Source organism: Acanthaster planci, linkage group LG02 (genome assembly GCF_054643075.1).
Source record: "Acanthaster planci isolate LZ-2023a linkage group LG02, COTS_SCS, whole genome shotgun sequence".
Taxonomy (NCBI): Eukaryota; Metazoa; Echinodermata; class Asteroidea; order Valvatida; family Acanthasteridae; genus Acanthaster; species Acanthaster planci.
This window is the reverse complement of record NC_141778.1, coordinates 27417029-27439392: the sequence shown is the minus strand read 5'-3', so window position 1 is coordinate 27439392 and position 22364 is coordinate 27417029. Positions and strand designations below refer to the sequence as shown.

The 22364-nt window shown below is 38.6% G+C and overlaps 1 protein-coding gene and 1 long non-coding RNA gene across 5 annotated transcripts in view; one reads left to right on the top strand and one right to left on the bottom strand.

Annotated features, from left to right (window-relative positions):
• Window positions 1-873: 873 nt before the first annotated feature.
• On the bottom strand, window positions 874-13342 carry LOC147800090 (uncharacterized). 3 transcript variants are annotated; one of them, XR_015424461.1, is made up of 4 exons: window positions 13108-13341; window positions 7346-7405; window positions 6737-6828; window positions 874-1046 (listed from the first exon to the last, which is right to left on the bottom strand). It is a non-coding gene; the product is annotated as an uncharacterized LOC147800090 (long non-coding RNA). The 3 variants fall into 3 exon arrangements; XR_015424460.1 differs by lacking the exon at window positions 874-1046 and adding an exon at window positions 2151-3034 and having other exon boundaries at window positions 13108-13339; XR_015424462.1 differs by lacking the exon at window positions 874-1046 and adding an exon at window positions 3152-3657 and having other exon boundaries at window positions 13108-13342.
• A 1178-nt stretch (window positions 13343-14520) lies between these two features.
• The window catches only part of LOC110975937 (gamma-aminobutyric acid type B receptor subunit 2-like), a 127817-nt gene continuing 119973 nt past the window's right edge, over window positions 14521-22364 (top strand). For both annotated transcript variants that reach the window (XR_015424283.1, XM_022228819.2), the window contains exons 1-2: window positions 14521-15212; window positions 21988-22140. Coding sequence is in view for 1 of the 2 variants with exons in the window: in XM_022228819.2 (XP_022084511.2) it covers window positions 14955-15212; window positions 21988-22140 (411 nt within the window). In the remaining variant the exon portion in view is untranslated. The remainder of the gene's footprint in view (window positions 15213-21987; window positions 22141-22364) is intronic.

The window sequence follows — 22364 nt, the reverse complement described above, 5'->3', positions numbered from 1 at the left end:
ATACTTACCCACTTTTATTTTTACTTGATTTGATGGCTTGATGGAAGTACTCCTTTTTAGCATGTTCAATATTGGCATTAACCTGGTTGCGCAGGGTCTAATTTTTTCCAGCAGTCATCCTGTTTTGAAGTGATGGCCATCTTTTTTGAGTGATCCCTTTTTGTAAATCAACTCCAATATATCCTGATTTAACCAGGGTGAATGGGTATGCCTCACTTCATATTTTTTTTACAAGGAGCATGCTTATCGCAAACATTAAGAAAGAATGTTTCGAAAACGTCAAACGAACCATCAATGTCATTCATACCCAAGATACAATTCCAGTTGACACTGGCAAGATCGTGGAGGAAGTTTTCCTCAACTAGCTGGATACCTTGTAAGTGTGATCACCCAACTTTGAGTCAATTCTTCCCCGGGTAGCATATATCAGGGAGTGGTCACTTAATCCATCATGAATAACTCCGCTGCTAGTAATTTTGAGCTTGTTGGTTGTAATAGCACATCAGTAAGTTCGATAAGTGTTCCACTACTCTGGTATGTTCATTTATCACTTGTTTAAACACCGCCGTATATGAACATGAACGACTCATCTTAAAAAGCGCACATATAGTCCTGTGGTGCCTCTAAGTATATATTTTCAAAAATTTCAAAAATAAAGTATATTGTTTTGAAGTTCATTAAAAAAATACTTCATTTATACTTGAGGGCATCACAGGGATTTCTTTTACCTTAAAAATTCCAAAGGTACTTCACTGTATCACCTATACCTGATGGCATTACTCGACTTTATATCCAATAGCCCTCTTTTTTGGCTTTGTCCAAAGCACCAAAAGGCCAAGGCATGACAGATCACGTTTCACGTGAGCGCTGAACACATTTACAGATAGTAATGAGATTTCTCCCCCTCTTCTCGAGAGACACCTGTCCTACGTAGTCTAAATTGGCGTATTTCTCCAGCAAATGCGGCGGGTCCATTAGCGGGTCTTAAATGAGAAGAATGCACTACATTTACCATCCATCAGAGAGGATTCCAGTCAGGTCGACATCTGCCGGGGATTTGAGAAACCCGAAAATCAAAACGTTTCTTTTGGCGACCTACTAATATTGGTATCGCGTTCCAGCCGTCCAAACTGTTTCCTGAGGGTATATATGTTGTGTATGGCAGCTATTTTTGGTTGTAAGAAATTTTGCTCGACAGGGATAAACATGAGTAGGCCCTTTGTGCTATCCCTGCGTAACAAAAGCAGTTACCGAAAGATGGCTGCCATGCGCAGCCTCTATAGAATCTTCGAAACTGGTCGTTAAGACCTAACACCTATTATCTTTGGAATACATACAGGTTACTCTCCCCCACATCGGTTGAGCTTTCAAGTCTTTTTGCCATTTACGATTCAGTGGAGTTATAGATGCAATCGCAGTGGCTATTGCAACGGAGGTTTAAACAGGTTTCTGTCTATTTTTTTTAAAGAATTCTGGTGCATTGGAAACATGAACCAGACCAGTCTACAATGAATGGATCTGGGACTATTTTCTTCTGGGAATATAAAATCTTCCCAAAAAATAAATCAACAACATGTACAAGAAGTAAATATGCGATCTGATTGAGATAATAAAGAAAATTAAGGAATACAAAACGGTGTGCGTAACGATTGGAGTCTCGCAGAGCCACAAGCAGTAACTGGAAATTGAAGTCACGTGCGATACAGTTACCGTAAGTTTGGCCACTTCGGAAGACAAACGCTTCCGGTTAACCTACTTTATGCATGTTAACACTCAGGAAGCGTTGTGCAAGTTGCATAATATCCCACCATTCGAAAATTACTGTCGAGCTTCAGAGCTCCTTGCATAACTTCCATTAATTATTTGTAGGCTTTTTGCAATTTTGCGAAAAGGCATTACTTCTGTTTTTTTTTAAGCTTTTCCGTAGATTGCAGAAAAGGTATTCTTTTGACTTTTTACACGTTTTCATGGCACAGTTTTGATAACTTGGAGAAATTCGATCGTCATCAACGTTACACCGAGCACAGAACTTGAAGCAAAAATAGTGTTAAAACAATTACATCATGATGACGTCATCAAGTGATTTATTTTAATTTCAAATATTTACATATTGTGTTAATGTTGTAAAAGTCCATATAAAATCAACCGTGGCCTCTTGCAAAATTCTTTTTGCAGGAAGTGGCAGAGTAAAATTTGTTCGATTCATCTTTTGTTGGTCAAATCACGAGACCCTTTTTTCCCATCGAAACCGAAGTGGGCTTATTGTTTAAAAGTGGTAATAGGCATCAACTTGTTTTCAACGGTTTTAGTCTGTTGGGGTACAGTATTCTTCAAATCATCTACTGATAACATCACGTAATTGTCGACCGCCCTCTAGCGACAGGTTAAAAATTCTGGAAAATGAATTTTGAATAGATGTCTGTGGCGAAGTTTGTGGGAATCGTTGGAAAATTGATGTGGATGGTGTTCTTTACCCAGTTAACACATGTGTGAAAATTTGGGGCTGATGACGCCATCATGCCAGAAGTTATAAAAAGTATGTTACTCTTCAAAATTTCGTACCAAATCAACTATAAGAGTGAATAGCATTGGAGTCTATTGCACCAAGTGCGTAACTGATGTACTTGTTAACGCAAAACAAAGAGCCGGCAACAAAAACACACCTTACTACATTTGCGTATAATAGAGTACACTTGGTGCTGGCTTCATTGTGGGTGAGCGTGCACATTACATCTGCCTATAACTAAGACATTTCACAGTGCATACGCATACTTAGTTCAGTGAAACAAGCACGTGGCGCTGGTCAGATCACTTTGTATGGAACTCCAAATACTAAAATGTCATTGAAACATGTGGCGCGGATTTGTATGGAACGCCAAAAGACCAAAATATTTTGAAATCGAACTTTACTTATTCTGTGCTTTTTTGTCCATGAACACGGCGCTCACACATCCAAATGAGTTGATATCTTGCAGGTAACTATGGACGGATGTGTTATAGACGATCATTGACCTTATGAACGGAGTAATGACACCTAGAGATAAAACATAAGGTGATACAATAACGGTGCACACTTCAAAGCAGTATATCTCGAACATTGACCTGATGTGGTGATGATGCCATCAGGTGACAAGTCACGTGACATTAACAATGCACTGTTTACAACTCCGTATCTCGCGAAGGCAGTGATTTAGTCGAATATTGATCTAATGTAATAATGACGTCATCAGCAGACGAGTCGCGTGATATTAAAGGTGCATCCTTTAAAAGTACTTTATCTCCTGAAGTGCATGTCTGATTGGGTTGAAACTTAGCAGGTACTTAGAAAGGGAAGTGTTATAGGCGAAATTGACCATATGATGATGACGTCATCAGATGATGATGTCAAGTGACATTAAAGGTGCACTGTTTAAAGTCCTATAACTGCTGAAGTACATATCACGTTGATTTGAAACTTTGCACATAACAAGGAAAGGAAATCTAAATGAAGATTTACCTGATGTGAAGATGACGTCATCAGATGAGTAGTCAAATTACATTTTTTTAAAGTACGTTGTTTCCTGAAGTGCATGCCTGATTTGGTTGAAGCCTTGGACCGAAATGGTCATGATTAAAGATTTACGCCATCAGGTTTGTGCAGTAGATTGGTTGTTCAACCTAAGAAAGAATTCATTAAAGGGAAATCGTGTGAAGTTATTTCCTTCTTCTGTGCTACAACGGAATTCGTGTGGTAAGTGGTGTGGTGTTTGTGGTGTAATGTGGTACACTGCAGTGCTTTTCAAAAACTTATAAGTTCCCAGACAATCTAGACTTATCACACATTCTTACCACGCAAAGGGCGTTTACCCTTGAAGTTCTTGTGGTTGGAAACTGCTTTTTAAATCTTGTCTTTGATGAGGCCAATATAAAGGAAATAGGAAGACGCCGTTCCTATTGAATTAAAGGTCGGTTGTTTACAGATACATCAACAACTCGATCGACTACTTATTATTAGTCCTTTTAAGTGTTTCTGGTTATGAAACCAAGGATTCCACTAAAGTGTCCTGGGCACTGTATAAGTCACAAGCCAGAAGAAATCTTTAGAGAGGAAACAATGAGAAGAAGTTATAGTTTTAGTGAATGAAGGCGAGGAAAGAACCACTACGCCGACTTAACTCCCTACAACTTGACAGGGCTGCATCTCTGATTCACACAAAACAAATTCACCCCCATTTCCTAAGTCTGCTCGAAGCCATTTTTTAAGAGACCTTCTACATTCCGGGCATCGAGGAATCCGTGTATCAACTCGGCCCTCTGATGGAAGCCCTAACACAGGAAGTTGATCCTGTTCTTTATTTCCACAGTGCATAAATCATCAAAAGAAACAGTAGGCCACTTTTAATGCTGAGCTCAACATAAAATATCACTTCACTTGAATAGACCCATTGTGTCCACTAAGTCATATGACGTGGGTGTTGTAAGTGTTGTTTACCAAAAATAAAAGGCCATTACAGACTTCAGCAAATTTGTAGTCTCAGCACTAACAGACCGTTGGCTTTGTTCGTGGTAAAATAATACTCATAGTATACTTTGCTATGGGAGGGTGTTACCTTTGCTGATGTTAGATACCCACTATAGGTCACGTGACTTAGCAGGCACAATTAGTCTATCAGTGCACTGCACCCTTTATATTATGGCAAGTATATCATGCACACAAGGGAATTTTGTCTTAACCATGGCGCGGGTCCGCCTTATGCCAACTATCGTCAGTGCTCCTCGAACAGATTGGGCTAGCACATTAGTCTTGTTCCTTGACGCTAAATTCATGACGACTGTTGATTAAAAGCTAGGGTCAATTATCACCCACAGGTAAATATACCTCATGACGTAACATGTTAGGGGTCACTTGGGAAGCCCCGCTCGTGTATTTTTTCCTAGGACGGTTGGGTAATTATGATATCAAGACCCGTACGCACGATTATTACTCAGAGTGATCAGTGGTCGTGATGCGGACGTCGTCGAAGCTACCAGAAGTAGGGTGGCGGCTTCTGTACCATGCCAAAAGTTTGTGAAGAAAACACTAATCATGGAAAACTAGCACTGCTGCGATCTTTGATATTTTTGTTGAAAAAACTCAATGATTTTAGTACACCACGTTCGATTAATGCCCCAGGTTTACGGTGATGATTAGTAGGAACAATCTTTTGGAGATGGTGTTCGTGTCCCATGTTATCACTATTAAGGAAAGCGTGAATTATAGCTCAATATTTTTCACAGTTCTCGGTCGAATTTGCTCTTTGCACGCCACCGCCACAGGCGTTCAGAGCCTCGAACTGGCAGCTTATACAATCACGTCAGAATCGCCTTGTCCAATCGCAAGAAATAACGCAGTACGCACAAAATTAAATAAGCTATATACACGGGAATCACTGAACCGGCTATTTTTATTGTATAAAGCTGCCAGATCGAGGCTGTGCATGCCTATGGCTGCTGCGTGCAAAGAGCCAATGGTTGAACCGAACAGGTTATTTACATATACAAGGCTCACTGGCGATTTAGCACCACCAAACCTGATGACATTGTATCAAAGGAATGTTTCTATCCCAATACTAACCTCATACTTTGTAAACAGTTTTTAATTGAACAATATGTTTTACGCTTGCTTTTAATTAATGTTGAATTACATACTGGATTTTCTTTTATCAAGATGTCTTTTTTTTTTTTGGATTTTCTTTTCTTCTTTGTAACAGAGTGTACGCCAACAATGAGAATTATTACTCTCATGCAGGGCCCTGTTTTTGTTTTGGTATGGCGAAATAAATAGAGATATTCTCCATATTTGTTAAGTTCATGCACTTCACGCCTTGTCAACTTGATTTTTGGGAGGGGGTTAGACGATACAGTACAAACATTGGTCAGTGGAATCTCGATATATGTCACATGCCTTGTCACGTGATGACATCATTTTCAAATCAGGTCAGGTCTAGAACCTTCCCCTTTGTGCTATACACAGTTTCAACCCAATCAGATATTTACTTCATGAGATAGAGTGCTTTAAAGAATGCCCCTTTAATTACGCGATGACATCATCATCACATCAGGTCAATTTGGGTCTAAAACCCTTCCCTTTTCAGCCATACACCCAATCAGTTAAAGTCTTTCAGGAGATATAGCGTTTGAAAGAATGCCCCTTTGATGTCACGTGACTTGTCACCTGATGACGTTATAGTCACATTGGGTCAATTTGGGTCTAAAACTCTTCCCCTTCGAGCTATACACACGTACAGTTTCAACCCTATCGGACATGGATTTCTGGAGATATGGCACTTTAGAGAGTTCCCCCCTCGATGTCACGTGATTTGTCTCCTGGTGATGTCATTAAGAGAAACTTGTACATGACTCCTTTCTGTTTTGTGTCCTTAGTTTGTGCCCCTAACACGAACTCATAAAGATCGATAACAGTGCAAAACCAGTCTTCCAGAAAAAATGTACAAAACCTATATTTGAGGGAAAATTAAATATTCAAAATTAAAAAATGACGTCATCATGTTGATTTTATTGTATTACCACCCTTACATAATTGTCTGAAGGTTTTTAAGTATGAAGTGAATCAATTCTTAGTCGAGTAAGTCAAAGTCAAGTAACACGATAATTTTGTTTAAAAAGTGTACCAAACCTATTGGAAAAAGTTAAATATTCAAAATTAAAATATAAATGACAAGATAACGTCATCATGACAATTTTTTCTAAGACTTACCTTACATGATTATCTAAGGGTCTACCAAGTTTGAAATCAACCAGATCTGATAAATAAAACTAAAATCTAAATGCCCTCTCACAAAGAAGAATCTGAAAAAGAAACAGAAAAAAAGAATTAAAGGTGTTTGTGGACTAACAGCTGCTTCGGTCCTGGTTTCTTTTATCTGAGACCAGATGACACACAAAATTTCAGCCAAATCAGTCAAGTTTTTCACGATATATAGTGCTAAAGAAAATGCCCCTTTTATGTCACGTGATTTGTCACCCAATGACCTCATCATTGCATGAACGCTTCCTTTTCCAGCTGCATGTATTTACAAAGTTTTAACCCAGTCGGTCAAGTACTTTTGGAGATATAGTGCTTTAAAAAGTGCACCTTTATTGCTACGCGACTTGTCACCCGATGACATCAGGACATTTTGGGTCTAAACCCCCTCACTTTTTTAGCCCCAAACAAAATTTCAACCCAATTAGTCAAGTACTTCTGTAGATATAGCACTTTACAGATGGCCCCTTTTATGTCACGTTACTTGCCACCTGATGACGTCATTATTAACATGTACATTATTATTAACTTGTAAGGGAACCTTTTCTACCGGCTTGTTACCTTGGTGTGTGACCCTGACACAAGCTCAGTCAGATCCATAACAGTGCAAAAGCTGTTTTCCTGTTAAAAAACATGCAACACCTATTTTATGTGAAAACTTAAATATTCAAAATGTAAAAATAAATCACGTGATGACGTCAGCACGACAATATTGGAGTATCCTTAAGTAAATGTGGGAAGGTTTGCTAAGTATGAAGTCAATTAGATAAAAAAAACAAATTCAAGGACATGGAACATGACAATTTAGTAGAAAGACGTCTACAAAACCTATGGGAAAATTACATATTCAAAATTCAAAACTAAATCACGTGATCACGTCATCATGACAAATTTCTTCCAGGGCCTATTTTACATGATTATTTTAAAGTCTACCAACTTTGAAATCAATCTGATAAATAAAACTATCGAAGTCTCCTGTCACAATGAATAGTCTGAAAAAGGAAAAGAAAAAAATCGAGAGCTTATCTGTCTGTTTGCCAACAGAACAGAGGGCTTTTTCGCATCTCTTTGTGAATTTGAACAGCCAATCTAACGCAAAAACCTGATGGCGTAATCATTTGATCGTGACCATTTGGGTCCAAGGCTACAACAAAATCAGGCATGCACTTCAGGAAATTACGTCCTTTAAGTAAAATGTAATTTGAGCCATCATCACATCAGGTAAAGTTTCGTCTAGGACTCTTCCTTTCTTTTCTTGTCTGCAAAGTTTCAAATCGATGGGATATGTACTTCAGGAGATATAGAGTTTAAATAAAGCACCTTTAGTGCCACGTGACCCTTCTGATGACACTGTCATCACATGAGGTCAATCTCCTTTTATATACCTTCCCGTTCTAACTTGCTGCAAGAATTCAAAAAATCACTCGTTCAATACAAACTACAATACAAATTATGCACAGTATTTGCACAGTATGCGAATGAGAATGTCTAGTTCGCAAATATTATAACAGGGTTTTGTCGTCGGCGCTTCATCTTTGTGAACAAGTAAACCGTGCAGTTCATGCAGTCGACCATAATGAGTTAGCTCTTATCTAGTGGGCATTTCAGGGTTAAATCTGCTACGGTTGATTTTTTTTAATCGAATTTTGAAGAACAAAATCACTTTTTATTATAACTTCCGGTCTGATGATGTCAAGACCATCATCCACATCAATTTTCAGGCGATTCCGACAAACTCTGCCACAGATCTCTATTTAAAATTCGTTTTTAGAATATATAACTTGTCGCTAGAGGGAGCTCGACAATTACGTGACGTCATCAGCACATGATTTGAAGAATACTGTACCCGAGCAGACTAACACCGTTGAGATAACTTGATACCTTTTACCACTTTTAAACAATCGGCCCACTTTCGGTTTCGACTGGAAGGAAGGGTAACGTGATTTGACCCGCACGAGATAAGCTATTGACCACATTTTGTCCTGCCACCTGCTGGAAAAAGAATGTTGCGGGAGGCCACGGTTGATTTTATATGGATTTTTGAAGATGAAATAATATTTAATCAAAACACAAAATTTAACAATGAATCACTTGATGATGTCATCATATCATATATCATACATATTTACGTATTATATTCGCTTTATGGTGAGTGCTTGGTGTATCTTCTTTATCTTTCCTTATCTTTCTAAGTAACGAAAACGGTGCCTCAAAAACGTGTACAAAGTCAATGGGAGGAAATAATTATTGAAAAATCAGTTATAAATGACTTGATGGCGTTACCATGACGTCATTGTTCTAAAACCATCTATGCATAAGGTTCCTTCATTAGTACAAGTTTGATGAAGATCAAAAGTTGCAAAAGCACTAAAGTCGTGGTTAAAAAAGGTGCACAAATTGAGCGGATTTTTGAGCAGAAGAAGAAAAAAACGAGAGGTCATCTTCCGTTTGAAAATACTTTTTTCGCATTCCTTTCTCAAGTCGAACAACCCATCTGCTGCACAAACCTAATGGGGTAAATCTGCCATAATGACCACTTGAGTTCAAGGTTTCCAACCCAATCAGGCATGTACTTCAGGAAATATTCAGGTGCATTTTCAATGTTTAAAATCAATGGGATATGTACTTCAGGAGATATAGGGCTTTCAACAGTGCATTTTTTCATGTAACGTGACTTGTCTCCCGATGACATCATCATCACGAGTTCAATTTTCTTCTATATCACTACCCTTTCATGTTATCTGCAAAGTTTCAACCTGATGGAGCATGAATACCAGAGCATATAGGGCTTTGAGGAGTTCACCTTAATGTCACGTGACTTGTCACCTGATGACGTCATCGTCACATCAGGTACACTTTCATCTGGAACACTTCCTTTGCTTGTTATCTGCAACGTTTCATATCGATGGGATTTGTACTTCAATAAATATAGAGTTTTAAATAGTGCAACTTAAATGTCATGTGACTTGTCGTTTAATGAGGTCATCATCACATGAGGTCAATAGCTGTCTAAATCAATTCCCTTTCAAGATATCTGGAAAGTTTGAACCCACTTGGACATACACTTCAGGAGATATGAAGTTTTAAAATTTGCACCATTAATGCCACGTGACTTGTCATTTGATGACGTCATTATCATATGAGGTCAATATTTGCCTAAATCACTTCCTTTCCAAGATATCAGCAAGGTCTCAACCAAAGCGGCCAGAACTTCAAGAGAAATAACGGGTGGAAGAGTGCACCTTTAATGTCATGTGACATGATCATCTGATGACGTCATCATCACATCGTGTGTAACATTTCCCTTTCTAAAGTTCAAACCAGTCGGACATGTACTTCACGACGTAAAGTACATAAAGAATGCGCTTTGCACCCGTTTACTGCTGACATTTTCATCATATGAGGTCAGTCTCCATTAATAAACACTCCCGTCCTAACTATCTGCAAGGTTTCAACCCAATCACACATTTACAAATTACAATACAAAAATTATGGTTAATGCGGAAAAAAAGCACAGATTAAATATTTTAAACATTTGCGTTGTATTTGTGTTGAAGTATCTCTTGTAATTTTGAGGACGACTGAAGATTGCCAAACTACCAAAATTGGACCTTGAAAAACGTGTACAAAGCTCATGGGCTGAAATAAATATCAAAAATTCAATAAAAACCACTTGATGACGTCATAATTACGTCATTGTTCTATGTATATCTTTGAACTAGGGTGCTTCTTTGATGTAAGTTTGATGAAGATCCGAAGTTGCAAAAGGACCAAAGTCGATGAAGGAAGAAACGTGCACAAAAGAAATGGGCTGTTGGTCAGAAGAGAAAGAAAACGGAAGAAAAAACTAGAGGTTTTTCCTGTCTTAAGGACAGAGCAAAGAGCTTTTTCCTATTTTCCTTTTTATTAAAAAAAAATTTGTTCGTTTGAGATACTAGCATTTTACTCAAAGATTTATCCCAGAGCTACAAATATTTACAAAAAATAATTGTAATATTTTCTTTGGTGACGTCATAATGACAAAATGTGCTAAGCCTTCAGGACATTAGCAAATATGGAGAATAAAGTGTGCACCTTTAATATCATTTCCTCTCTCTGTAACTCTTCCATTTCTCGCTACCTACCAAATTTGAACCCAATCGGACATGTACATCACAAGATGTAGGGCTCTAAAGAATGTACTTCTATTATGATTTTTCACCTGATGATGTCACCTTCACATGAGGTCAATATTGGCCTAAGTCACTTTCCTTTAAAGATACCAGCAAAGTTTGAACACAATACGAAATGCAATTGAGGAGATATATTGCTTTGTACATTGCACGTTTAATACCACGTGACCTGCATTATGGCGTCATCACATCAGATCAATATCCGTCTTAATCACTTCCATTCAAGATCTCAGCAATGTTTGAAACCAATTGGACATGCAATTCAGAAGATAGAGTCCTTTGAAGAGTTTTCCTTTAATATCACGTGATTTGTCTTCTGATGATATCAACATCAGATCAGGCCAATTTCAGTCTTAAACCCTTCTCTTTCCAGCTATTCTCAAAGTTTAAAACCAATCGGACATGCATACCACGAGATATAGTGCTTTGAAGAGACCTTTAATTTCATGTGACTTGTCACATATTGTCGTCATCATCACATCAGGTCATTATTCGCCTAAAGCTTATCCATTTCACGATAAATGCAAGGCTTGAACCTAATTGGACCTAAAAGGCTGTGAAGTTTGCTCCTTTAAAGTCATGTCACCTGACACCACGTGACGTCATTATGACAACGTTGTTCTTGGATCTCCTCTAGTTGGGGGACTTAATATAGTGAAATATTACTTGATATTCTGACTTTTGGGCATATTTCAAATAAAATAACAAAGCGTAAACATGCAATTTCTCTTTCCTTCTCATAGTAATCTTCAGCCGAAATTTGGGACTACTCACACATCAAAATTAACAGTATTGTGTAGTAAAAAAGTATACAAAATCTAGTCAGATTTCTCTTTCGTTCTGGTAGTCATTATCGGTCAATGTTGAAGACTGCTTACGCGTTAAGCACGATGATAGTGTGCTGTCGAAAAACGTGTACAAACCCTTTGGTAAACTATTAAATATTCAAAATTCAAAAATAAATCACGTGATGACGTCATCATGACGAATTTGTTCTAGGATCGTTCTTGGATGATTGTCTGAAGGTTTGCCAAGTCTGAAGTCGATCACTTTTACGAAACTACAACGTGTGAAATTTATCTGTCCGTGTTAGATTTGACCTGTGTAATTTAACAGATTATTGTCATTGAAATTGACCATAAATCATTTTTTTTATTTGTTCGACAGTAGATTTGCATTACTTAATCAGTCATGGATATTAAAGAATGTTTTTTTAATTTATGCAATCGTACACTAGATGCAACAGGGACAATTTAATAGAATGGCTCACATGGCTTTCCAAACAAAATTAATATGGCTGAACATGTGTCGATAAAGTATTACCGTGCTATTGTAAAGTGAACGTTCGCCGTTCGTGTGTAACATAATTGGAAGATGATATTTTGTAGCGTCTATTCAAACCTAAAATTATAGCACATAATTGTATAATTGTGAAAGATTCAAGGTCTCATCATGATCGGACATGTCTCAGATACGTTAATAGACCACGGTTTGAACGGTATCTTAACCAGTTATGTCCTTTGACCGTACAATATATATTGGTACAAGCAATGCAAAGCGGAACGTTTCGCAAGAACCTATAAGGACAGAAAGTGCACATTTAAGGACATAAGGATGCAGTTCAGGTTGAAATTGCATTGCATAAAAATGAAGTTCAAAAATACCTTAAATCGAGAGAAAACACTGCATGCTATGGAAACCCACAGGGATGAAGATTTAATCCTATTAATAACATTTTTAACATTAGCAGTGTGGCACTAACATCCATCAACAAAGGAGGAGGCACTGATTATTATTTGTCGGACACATCAGCATGCCTTTAGCATGGTCCAGAACATGGACAAAACAAATGACCGGTTTCACCAAACTTGCCTGTCAGTCAGTTAATCGTACTCAAATTTCTTCCTGTAACTGTACGTTTAAGATGCGTTGTATTGTCACGCTGAAACATGTTGCAATGCTGTTGCAGGGCCACCATAACACATTACCGGTGCACCCTGTTAACCTATTCTGAGATTTTAACACTGATAAATTTATCATAAACCTTGTAATTATAATGATTGCTAGTGGTATTTTCCATGTTTTAAATTCAATGGTCCCAAATCTGCCCGGGATAATCGACGAAAATACAGGGTAATTATTTTACTCAACCCGACTCGTTGCAGCCAATGTTGCTGTGTGCAGAAATATCGATGAATTGTAGCGAACAAAAAAGAAATGTAGATGACCAAGGGCATCCATCCTTGCCAAGATAAAGTGACGACAGGAAAGTTACATTTGGAGTAATCCGCCCCGAGCTGTAGTGCACCCCAATCAGCGAAAGAAAGACAGGTGATTACAAGCGGGTTCTTGCGCGTTCGCGTGTTCGCAAAGAAAATACATGCCGGAATAAATAAGTTACGCGTACTCAGCGTCCTTTGCGTCAAACGCGCACATGCTTGGGCGCCTCATGGCGCCTTTGCGGTGAGTAAAAAAAGAAACGCCCTCTTTTGTTCTGCTCGGAGCGGACGATACATCGGAGACAAACCTGGTCCTAGTAATCAAGCGTGCATTTAACTTATACATGTACCATCACATTTATCGGATACAAACATTGGAAAGTGATACAAATTTCATCGGGTATTATAAGCGTAAATTTGTGTATGAATCTTATTTTTGTGGGACCGCATTAGGTTAAAGCGACCAGGGTCACTTATGGTTTTTGTCAATTTTGTCCGTATAGCCAATTATGAAGTCTCCCTATAGCACTTCCACCAAACGAATTGCTCATCGGTCAGTCTTTTGCACCGATAAAAAACAGAGCGATTGATTCACTGTTGCAGTAAGACATAGGGACAACCAAAATTTCGAACTGAGTTTGAGTGGGGACTAGTTTAATTGGTGACAGAAAATTCTACCTCTAAAATACTCACTAATTATTTTTGTGCATAAAAACTATGCAAATGTATTTAGGACACTGTAAGAAAATAGTAATGATTCGTACATACAGTTTACTATTTCGTTCAAACTGATTACAAAACTGTATGATTACTAAACGGAACATACGGATTACTTCACTATACGTACGGATACGTACAGATTATTAAATCTGTATATGTTGCAGTGCGTAACTATACTTTAGTTCATTGGTCTGCAAGCAGAACAAAGAGAGGTTCGATTTTCCTTGCAATGGTGGCTCCTTTGGTGGGAATGCTACTTCACGAAAGACTGTAAGATGCATTCGTTGCGTATACGTAGCTATCAACAAAAACGAACCCTCCCCACCGGTATTGCTCTTTTCAACCGATGAAGGGGTGCTTCTGTTCCAGGCGATATTGTGAATGCAGCTATTGCCTGTGATTATTTATTCACTAAACCCTACATACTATACAGTAACTTGTGTGTGCGAACTAGTAATCCGTACGTGCAAATTATTATTATTTTTTCAACGTGTCCGAAATACACTTCCATAAAACCTCTCTGCACGTGGATTAGAAATTAATGGCTAAAAGCAGGCAACCAATAAGGACGCACATGGTGGGCGGGCCAATGTCCAACCTCATCACTGATGCGGTGATCGTTCTTGTTCTGTTGCAGATTCGATTAGCAGACCTCGCCAGCCGGTCCGGGAGTCAGTATCACCTACAACACTCACACAGTGTAGCATGCTGCAGTCCCCGTCCGACAGTCGGGCCTTGATTTCTTCTAGTTGGACTGGATAAGGCGTGGTTTTTGCCAGGAAGCGTCTCTCTCCCCATGCAGTGATGTAGCAGTGTCAAATCCATATTCCGACAAGCATTCCAACCCTGCATGTGCTAGTACAGTAGCTGACGAACACTGAGTACACGGAATTCATTTAATCACGTCAGTTCACTCTCGAAACTCTTGTGCCTGGAACGAGTTCAACAGTTTGGACAGGCAGCCCCACCTTCGTCTTGTTCTACAGTCTTCATAGGCCGCCAGCTGTTTGGCTTTGGGCTTTCAACACCGTACATGTCGAATGCTTAAATCTGGACACTATGGGTGATTACCGGCGGGAATTCGCTGTAAAAAGTGTGATGAGACTATTACTGGTATTTGTAGTTGTGCAAGGAACAGCCTGTGAAAGAAAGGAAAATCTTTATCTGTTAGGTCTCTTCCCGACGTACGTGAACCAATCCATGGCAAGCATAGGTCGAGACTGTCTTCAATCAGCAAGACTCGCCCTGGAACATGTCAACGCAGATCCCAATGTCCTCAGCGATTTCAACCTGACAATGATAGAACTCGACACCTCGGTAAGTCCTTATAAATCATTTCCGTCTCCATTTTAGTTTATTCGCTTCGGAAACGCTAATGCCAGAAGTCGTCCTTCATTTCCTCATGTCTTCCATGCGCTTTTCAGCCAAAAGGCAGGCAAACGTTCATTATTTTGAGCGCTCCATTTTAGCACCGAATTAGAATAAGAATAAAACACATTTTTTAATTGGCTAACATAGAACTTGAAGTATTTGTTAGATATTTCATTCTGTAGCTTCAAAATGCCAACTTCCATTATTTCCTTTGTCGTTCATTTACAAGAGCAAGTACCAATATTTTAAAATAATTAGATCGTTCTAATCAGATAAGTAAAATCTAAATGCACGACTTAAGAAAAGCTGTGAAATCCCCAATTCAGATCCACATTTGTATTTCGGTATAATTTGTGAGAGTGGTTTTTATAAAGTAATCCAAAGGAAACCTGCGTAAATGTCATCGTTAAATGGCTTTTAAAGCCCAAGAGCTATTTTATCGTTCGGTCATATCGTAGAAAAATAACAGAAGTTGAGATGTATTTTGTTATGCATTGTTTGACATAAGTTGCAAAGGAAGAAACAATGTTCATGTCTTTGACACAACCGTGGAACTCCAGTCACAAATCTGAAAGGCAATAAATCTACTCTAAATAAGACAAAATGGTTCCATTAATTACCAAATTGGTGGATACATATGTCAAAACATACAGATTTGACCAAATTTATAATTTGGTGCTGTGAAACGTTTTCGCTTCAAAGTCTTACTCTGTAATCTCACATAATAGTTCTTGATGGCTGGACAAAATGTCTTTAAGCGCTCATCAAAAAGTTGCAGAGAGTGGTACGTTTTGTAAATGAAAAAGTGCTTTTCCCGGTTCTGCAAAAGGCAATTAGTGGTGGTGCCTGAATATGCACTACAATCAATCACAAACCTGCCACGATGTGATCAACAACGCAGTGAACAAAAACATGTCGATTTTCCCCGAGCAAAAATTGATTTCCATCCACAGAGAGAAAGTGCAACATGGTTGGGTAACAGTACGATTGGAACTTCAAAGTAAAACAACACTTAGTAGGTCCCCGTCTGCCCAAAGTACAAGAGCTATAAACTAGGCCCACACGAAACGTATAATTCATGGTTTTTGCCCTATGAAAACACAAGGTTCATCTAAATGCTTATATCGCTGTTGTAACATGTGTAAAAACTAGAGTTAATTGGCATACCGTCGTACAGACCTCAGTGCAATCAATTTTTAACGGTCACAACGGGAAAGGAAAACAAAACGGCAAGTCCTTGGAACATGGTTTTGTTTTCATTTACGTGCAAGAATTGTTGCCGGGTCATTAAGATGACCAATTCGTTTTACTGCTTATTTGGGGGGGGGGGAACGTGCGGAGAGCTCTCGCCCGGTTGACTCCCATTTCGGATAAATTTCGTTATTTCGTCTGTTAAGGCCATCACAAGCAGTGGCAGCCTTGGAATTGAAACCGGCAAAAGGTCACAAGAGGAAGGAGAAAAGCTTACATGTAAGAGAAACGGCTCTTGAAGAAATTGACCTAAGAAAACAGGCAGGAGCTGCCAATCTCTTTTTCATTTGTTGCGAAGCCCATTGTAATATAACATTTCTGCTATGACTTTTACACACTGAACAATATTCAGTGGTTGACGACATTCTGGAAGTTATTATTTCATTTAATTTATGTCGCAAGTAATTTGATAACACCGACTGAAAAAACCTTATCCTTTTTCTCGTTTGTGTGTATCTTTACTTTCTTTATCCTCAGTAGCAAGAAATGCGAGGAGCCCATGCTTTCCGATGAAACATCTGATTTACAAAAGGCGACTCTTAGAACGAATGATGTATTTCCAGAGCGCCTTAATTATAACAAGCACGTTTTATGTTACGCATAAATAGCAATTAGGTAGCTGAATAATGTAGCCGCACTGCAATTTTCAAAAATATAAACGTCCAAAATGCACCTGTCTGTGTTTTGCTGCTTTTTTGTTTTTATGGTATTGAAATTTCCATATTCATAAGCAAAACTGCAATGTCATCCCAGGAAGAGAATCTCAATATTGCATTGGTTTGTGCTCAAAAAAAGGCTGAATTTTAAAGATTTTTCAGGCCTCAATTTAAGCAAGCACGCAACCCTTTCTCTGAAATGTTTTAAATGAGTTAATTTTGGCTTCACACTTTGAGCATAAAAACCAATGCAATAAAACGTGTCTTCCCCAGATGACATCCCAGCAACAGCGCACTCAATTGTTAAGGAAAGCTATATGCAGTTTATAATGTTTTGAGAATTTAACACTTTTCAAGGCATTTAACCGAGTAGGGATGTCAACTAATTTTCATACACCGAAGAAAAGTATAAAGCTGCAGAAAAAACGGGTCTAAGAAAAATTAATTGCTGCTTCAGTTTAAGGTGTATTGAACTCCTGAAAGACGATTTCTTTTGTTTCCACCTATTCCATTTCCCTTTTTCAATAACGTCTTTATCGCAGGCGCAAGGGGCAGTTGTCATCGGACGATAACTTGTGTGTTATTTTGTACCAACTCTTTAATATACGGTACCCAGTTATGTTAATATTCAGCTAAATTTTGTATTTCTGAGCAATGCCAGTTTGTTTTTGTCTAACAAAGAGACTAGAGTCGCAGTTTTAACTTTGTTTTAATTGATTGGCAGATTGCAATTTATTAGTGATTCGGCAGCTAGCAGATTGTGCCCGTTAGGGTTTAATTAAAGCAATTATTATGATTTCGCAACCCAAATATAAAACCTACAAACAGTAATTTCCTGGCTGTGTTTCTGTTCTTCAAAACATGTGGAGAGCTGTTACAAGCAGATGTAGTCCATACTTTTTATCGGAAAGGGTTCTGTAAGAATATGATATAAGTAAAATGTTAAGAGTGTAGAGCAATTTATTGCGTGATGTAATTTGCGTGTCTGGCTGTATTTTCAGTTTACATAAGGGAAAGCGCAATGAGTAACAAGTCGGATATTAGTAATTTTGTTTAGACGACTTTTATTTGTCCTTGTCACGAGCAAAGCTCCATAAAGCTAGAAAATCCAATTGCAAAATGACAAATCAAGCGAAAGGGGACACAGCCTTGCTTAAATTACGTTTAACAACATATTCTGTCAGCCTGTATGGTCTTATGGAGCTCAAAATAATTCACACTGTACCCTTTTCCGTATGAAAATTAAACCGCTACAGCCCATTAACTTCAACATTTGGCGCCGAATTATGATGATTTATATTAATGGGTCTGTTTATTTGTGTGCATTCCATCTCATACTTGAGTAATATGTTTGTGCAAAACAAGTATGCACAATCAATCCACCCGCAGAGGACTGATTCACATCGGAAAATATAGATGCTTTCCACACAGGCAAAATGTTTTCTTTGTAATGCTTCGTTTCTACCCTCAGAACGCGTTGTTTATCCAAGGAAGAACTTGCTGTTTTGATATGAGCTTGCATTGCATGCCAAGCATTAGATGGACCAGATTGTTCATATCTTTATTCGAGTTCTTATTATGCTTTATTATTTTGATATCTATAAAGCCATTTGTTCCTATTGTTGAGGTAATGTGTATATTGTGAAATTTATGCATGATAAGATTATATGAATAGAAATCGTGAACTTCGGTTTTTTTCTCAAATGCCATCCATAAAATATAATTTGTTTGATTTCAAAGCAGCAACGTTAATTTGTGAATATGCGATGAAGGAGTTCAATTATGTCAAATGAACTGAACTTAGAATACGGGGTGACTGCTGTTTAGTATTTGATTACTGATGATTGCCTGTGAACAATGCATTACAGCGTAAACAACAGGAAGGCATCAATCAAACGGAGACTACCCTCCCGTTGTAACGAAGTCACACTTCGCTGCATATAGTCAACAGCGTGGAAGGGGAGTCAAATGCCAGCCATTAGGAAATGACTACTACGGTTAATTAAGTCGGGTAAATGAAAGAAACTGGCTGTCTCTTTGACAGCCCCTCGAAATTATTCGTCTGTCACGTTCAATAAATGCAAAAAATGCAAGTGAACGTAGGCCTACGTATTTTTCTGTAATCGTAATAGAAACAGCTTGCTGTTCGTAAATATTAGCGCCTTTTGTTTGCTTTTAGAAAATTTACATTTCAACTTACTCTGCATACAGTTATATCTCACTTTTATTCAAAATAAAGAGTCAAAATCGCTGTATTCTTTAATATAAAAATTTCCAGTCCACTTTTAACATTAATGACCTTCGAAACTCTGAAATTTGAAATCATCTTGTGGCGTGTCTTGTGTGTTGCGAAAATGCATGACGACTGATCTGCATAATGTAAGTGATTTCTTTCAATCTGTCCTTTCATTCAGTTAAATGAATACATATTAATTTTTCTTCTGTAAATTCTAACAGTACTTTACTGGCAGCGCAGGCACCAGTTATATATAATTTCAGTAATACAATTACACTAAAATTACAGAATTACAGTAATTTTTCAAGGTAAATCACTGTTGTATATTTGACATTCATAAATATCTTCGATGATCTCCCTATTCAACAACGCGTAACGCGACTGTGTGTTAAAATATATAATGCCCGCTGCGAATTGATAATACCTAATGCGTAAAAACGTGCTTGCACATGGATACGAGACAGGTTAAGCCCTACCTATCGGTCAAGGGTCTATGTCAGTGGCGTAGCTAGGATATTTCTGGGGGGGGGCACAAAGGGGGCACAGCATCTTATGGGGGGCACCAACTTTCAGTTGTTTGTTTTTGGGGGCACGTTTATGTTACCCTTGTTCAGTATCCATTCATCCGTTTTTTTGGGGGGTCGACCTGGGGGCACAGGGAATTTGTGAGGGGTCACGTGCCCCCCCCCATGGGGGCCACTGGCCTGTGTGCGCTGTGGCACACAGAACTCGCCACGCGCGCGCCAAGTCCATATAAGGAGATTCTTCTGGACTACCTTCACAAGGAATATACCACAACTTAGACGGGGTGATCAGGAAAATGAAAGTATAATTCTTGCGCAAAATCCTTAGGAACTTATATTATATATTGACTTCTGTTGATTTTCAGACTGAAAGAGTATTTACTAATGGGAGTACATATGTGCCTGGTCGGTCTTGAACGAATGTTTGAGATAATGTCCTCGGCTGCGACTTAGGCATTAGTCAAGCACATATTTATTCCCTTGGTTATTAACTGTAAAAACAAAAACAATTAATCTCGGTTAAGTTACATAAATTTATTATCCATGATTACGGATTCATTCTGCATCCGTATAGATTATTCAGGTAGGCCTATACGTTTTGTTGATTACGGATTAATAAGGGAATGAATATGAGCTTGGTAGGTCTTAAACATGCGTTTAGTTGAGAAGTACAGGATCATCATGGCCAGATATGACATGCGTAATCTATCTGCCTACATGTAAATGATGTAAGTTACTGTGCATGAACACAGCTCAACGAAAACAAAATAAAGCTCCATAAATGCCAAAGCGGTTGAACTGAGTGATATATATATATAATTATGAGCCGAAATCCCGATTTACCCCCCTTTTGACCTTGGTTGATTACCAATATAATCACCCCCACTTTTTAAGTCACTGACTATGCCCACCCTTAGCCTATACTACCTACTGCGCACAAGCCGACGTGACGATTTTACCTGGGATGGAGGCCGTGCTGAGGAAGCATCCCCCATATGTGACTAAACATCTCTGCCCAGGATCGTATTTGTTTACTCTGCTCATCCGTGACTTCATATTCATTCAAAAATTTCAAGCTAGTCGCCGAAATAAACGGAGCATAAATTACCATTTGGTTCAAGAACAAGGCACAGTTAATCCGAAAAAAATACAGTGTTTTGCAATGCCTACTTATTGCTAACATCGTGTGTGCGTTTGCGTGTAATCTTCTCCAGCGTATTAAGTTCGTCTGTCTGAAACCAAAATTTAATTGGGTCGACCCAATTTGCTCTTAATTCTATTTTGTTCCGCCTGACTATAGAACGCCTGTCTGAAATGGGTGTATTTTACTATGGTGCAGTTTCTAGGCAGGAAGCAGGGTTTCATTTCGTTCCCTTTTAACGTTATGTTAGGGAAGAACTTAATCAAACTTGATGTTGGTCGTCCAAGGTATAACATCAGAAAAGAAAGTTCATGCTTTCCTCAAACTGCATGCACACAATCTGGCTTTAACGCTTTCGTAACGGAGACGACGTGTGAAAATCTCCAGATATTTAACTGTTTTTCTCCAAAGGGTCAATCAGCCAGTGTGATATTTTAAAAAGGACAAGCAATGCCCGTGCGGGTCGGCATATGCCGCTCTGATGTGGCAGACCTCCCAAGCATGTGTTACTGTTCCTGTATGACCTTGGACGTACTTCATTTTTGGCACGCGCTGTTGGAATACTGAACTGGCTCACTGTCACGTACGTAACATCGAATTCCCTGGGAAAAAAGCTCCAGGTAGGACACCCCTTTCAGAGAGGGCGCTATTTAGCTTTTAAAGTGCCTCTGCTTCAAAAGGATTTTCCAAAATATTTTTCTTAAGGCAGGTTGTTTGAATCAACACCTTGTGTTTTCTGAATAGTTCATAAATTGTTAATTCGCAGACCCAGATGTGCTTCTGGCATTGCTACTTTTAAATTTTTTACGTGTTATATAATTATGTATATTTTATCAGTGGCGCAAAAAGGCAATAATCACCGTAAAGAAAAGGTCTGACTAATGTATTTCCATGTATCAATAATTCCAAGCAGAATAACGAGGGCTGGACGGTAAACGAGCTGCTGCAGGAATTGTTGATGAACGTCTCGAATCGGTCTAGCGAACCCGTGATGATCATTGGCCCCTTGCGCAACGAAATTACCCAGATAGTATCCCTAACAACTAGCTTCTGGCACCTTGTGCAGGTAAGTGAATTCAGTGCCACCTTGGAGATTGTGTACTTGCAGGACCCAGTCAGTTTTAAGGGGTTGGACGAAGGATACTACCTAAAACGTAAAATGTTTAGGTACATTCTGTAGCAAATTACGCTTGGAGAGAAGATGCATTCAAGCACAAGAAACCAGTGTCGAAATGAAGCCATCGCTCTTAAAACTCAAAAGGTACAGACAGAATTTCATAACAGCCCTTT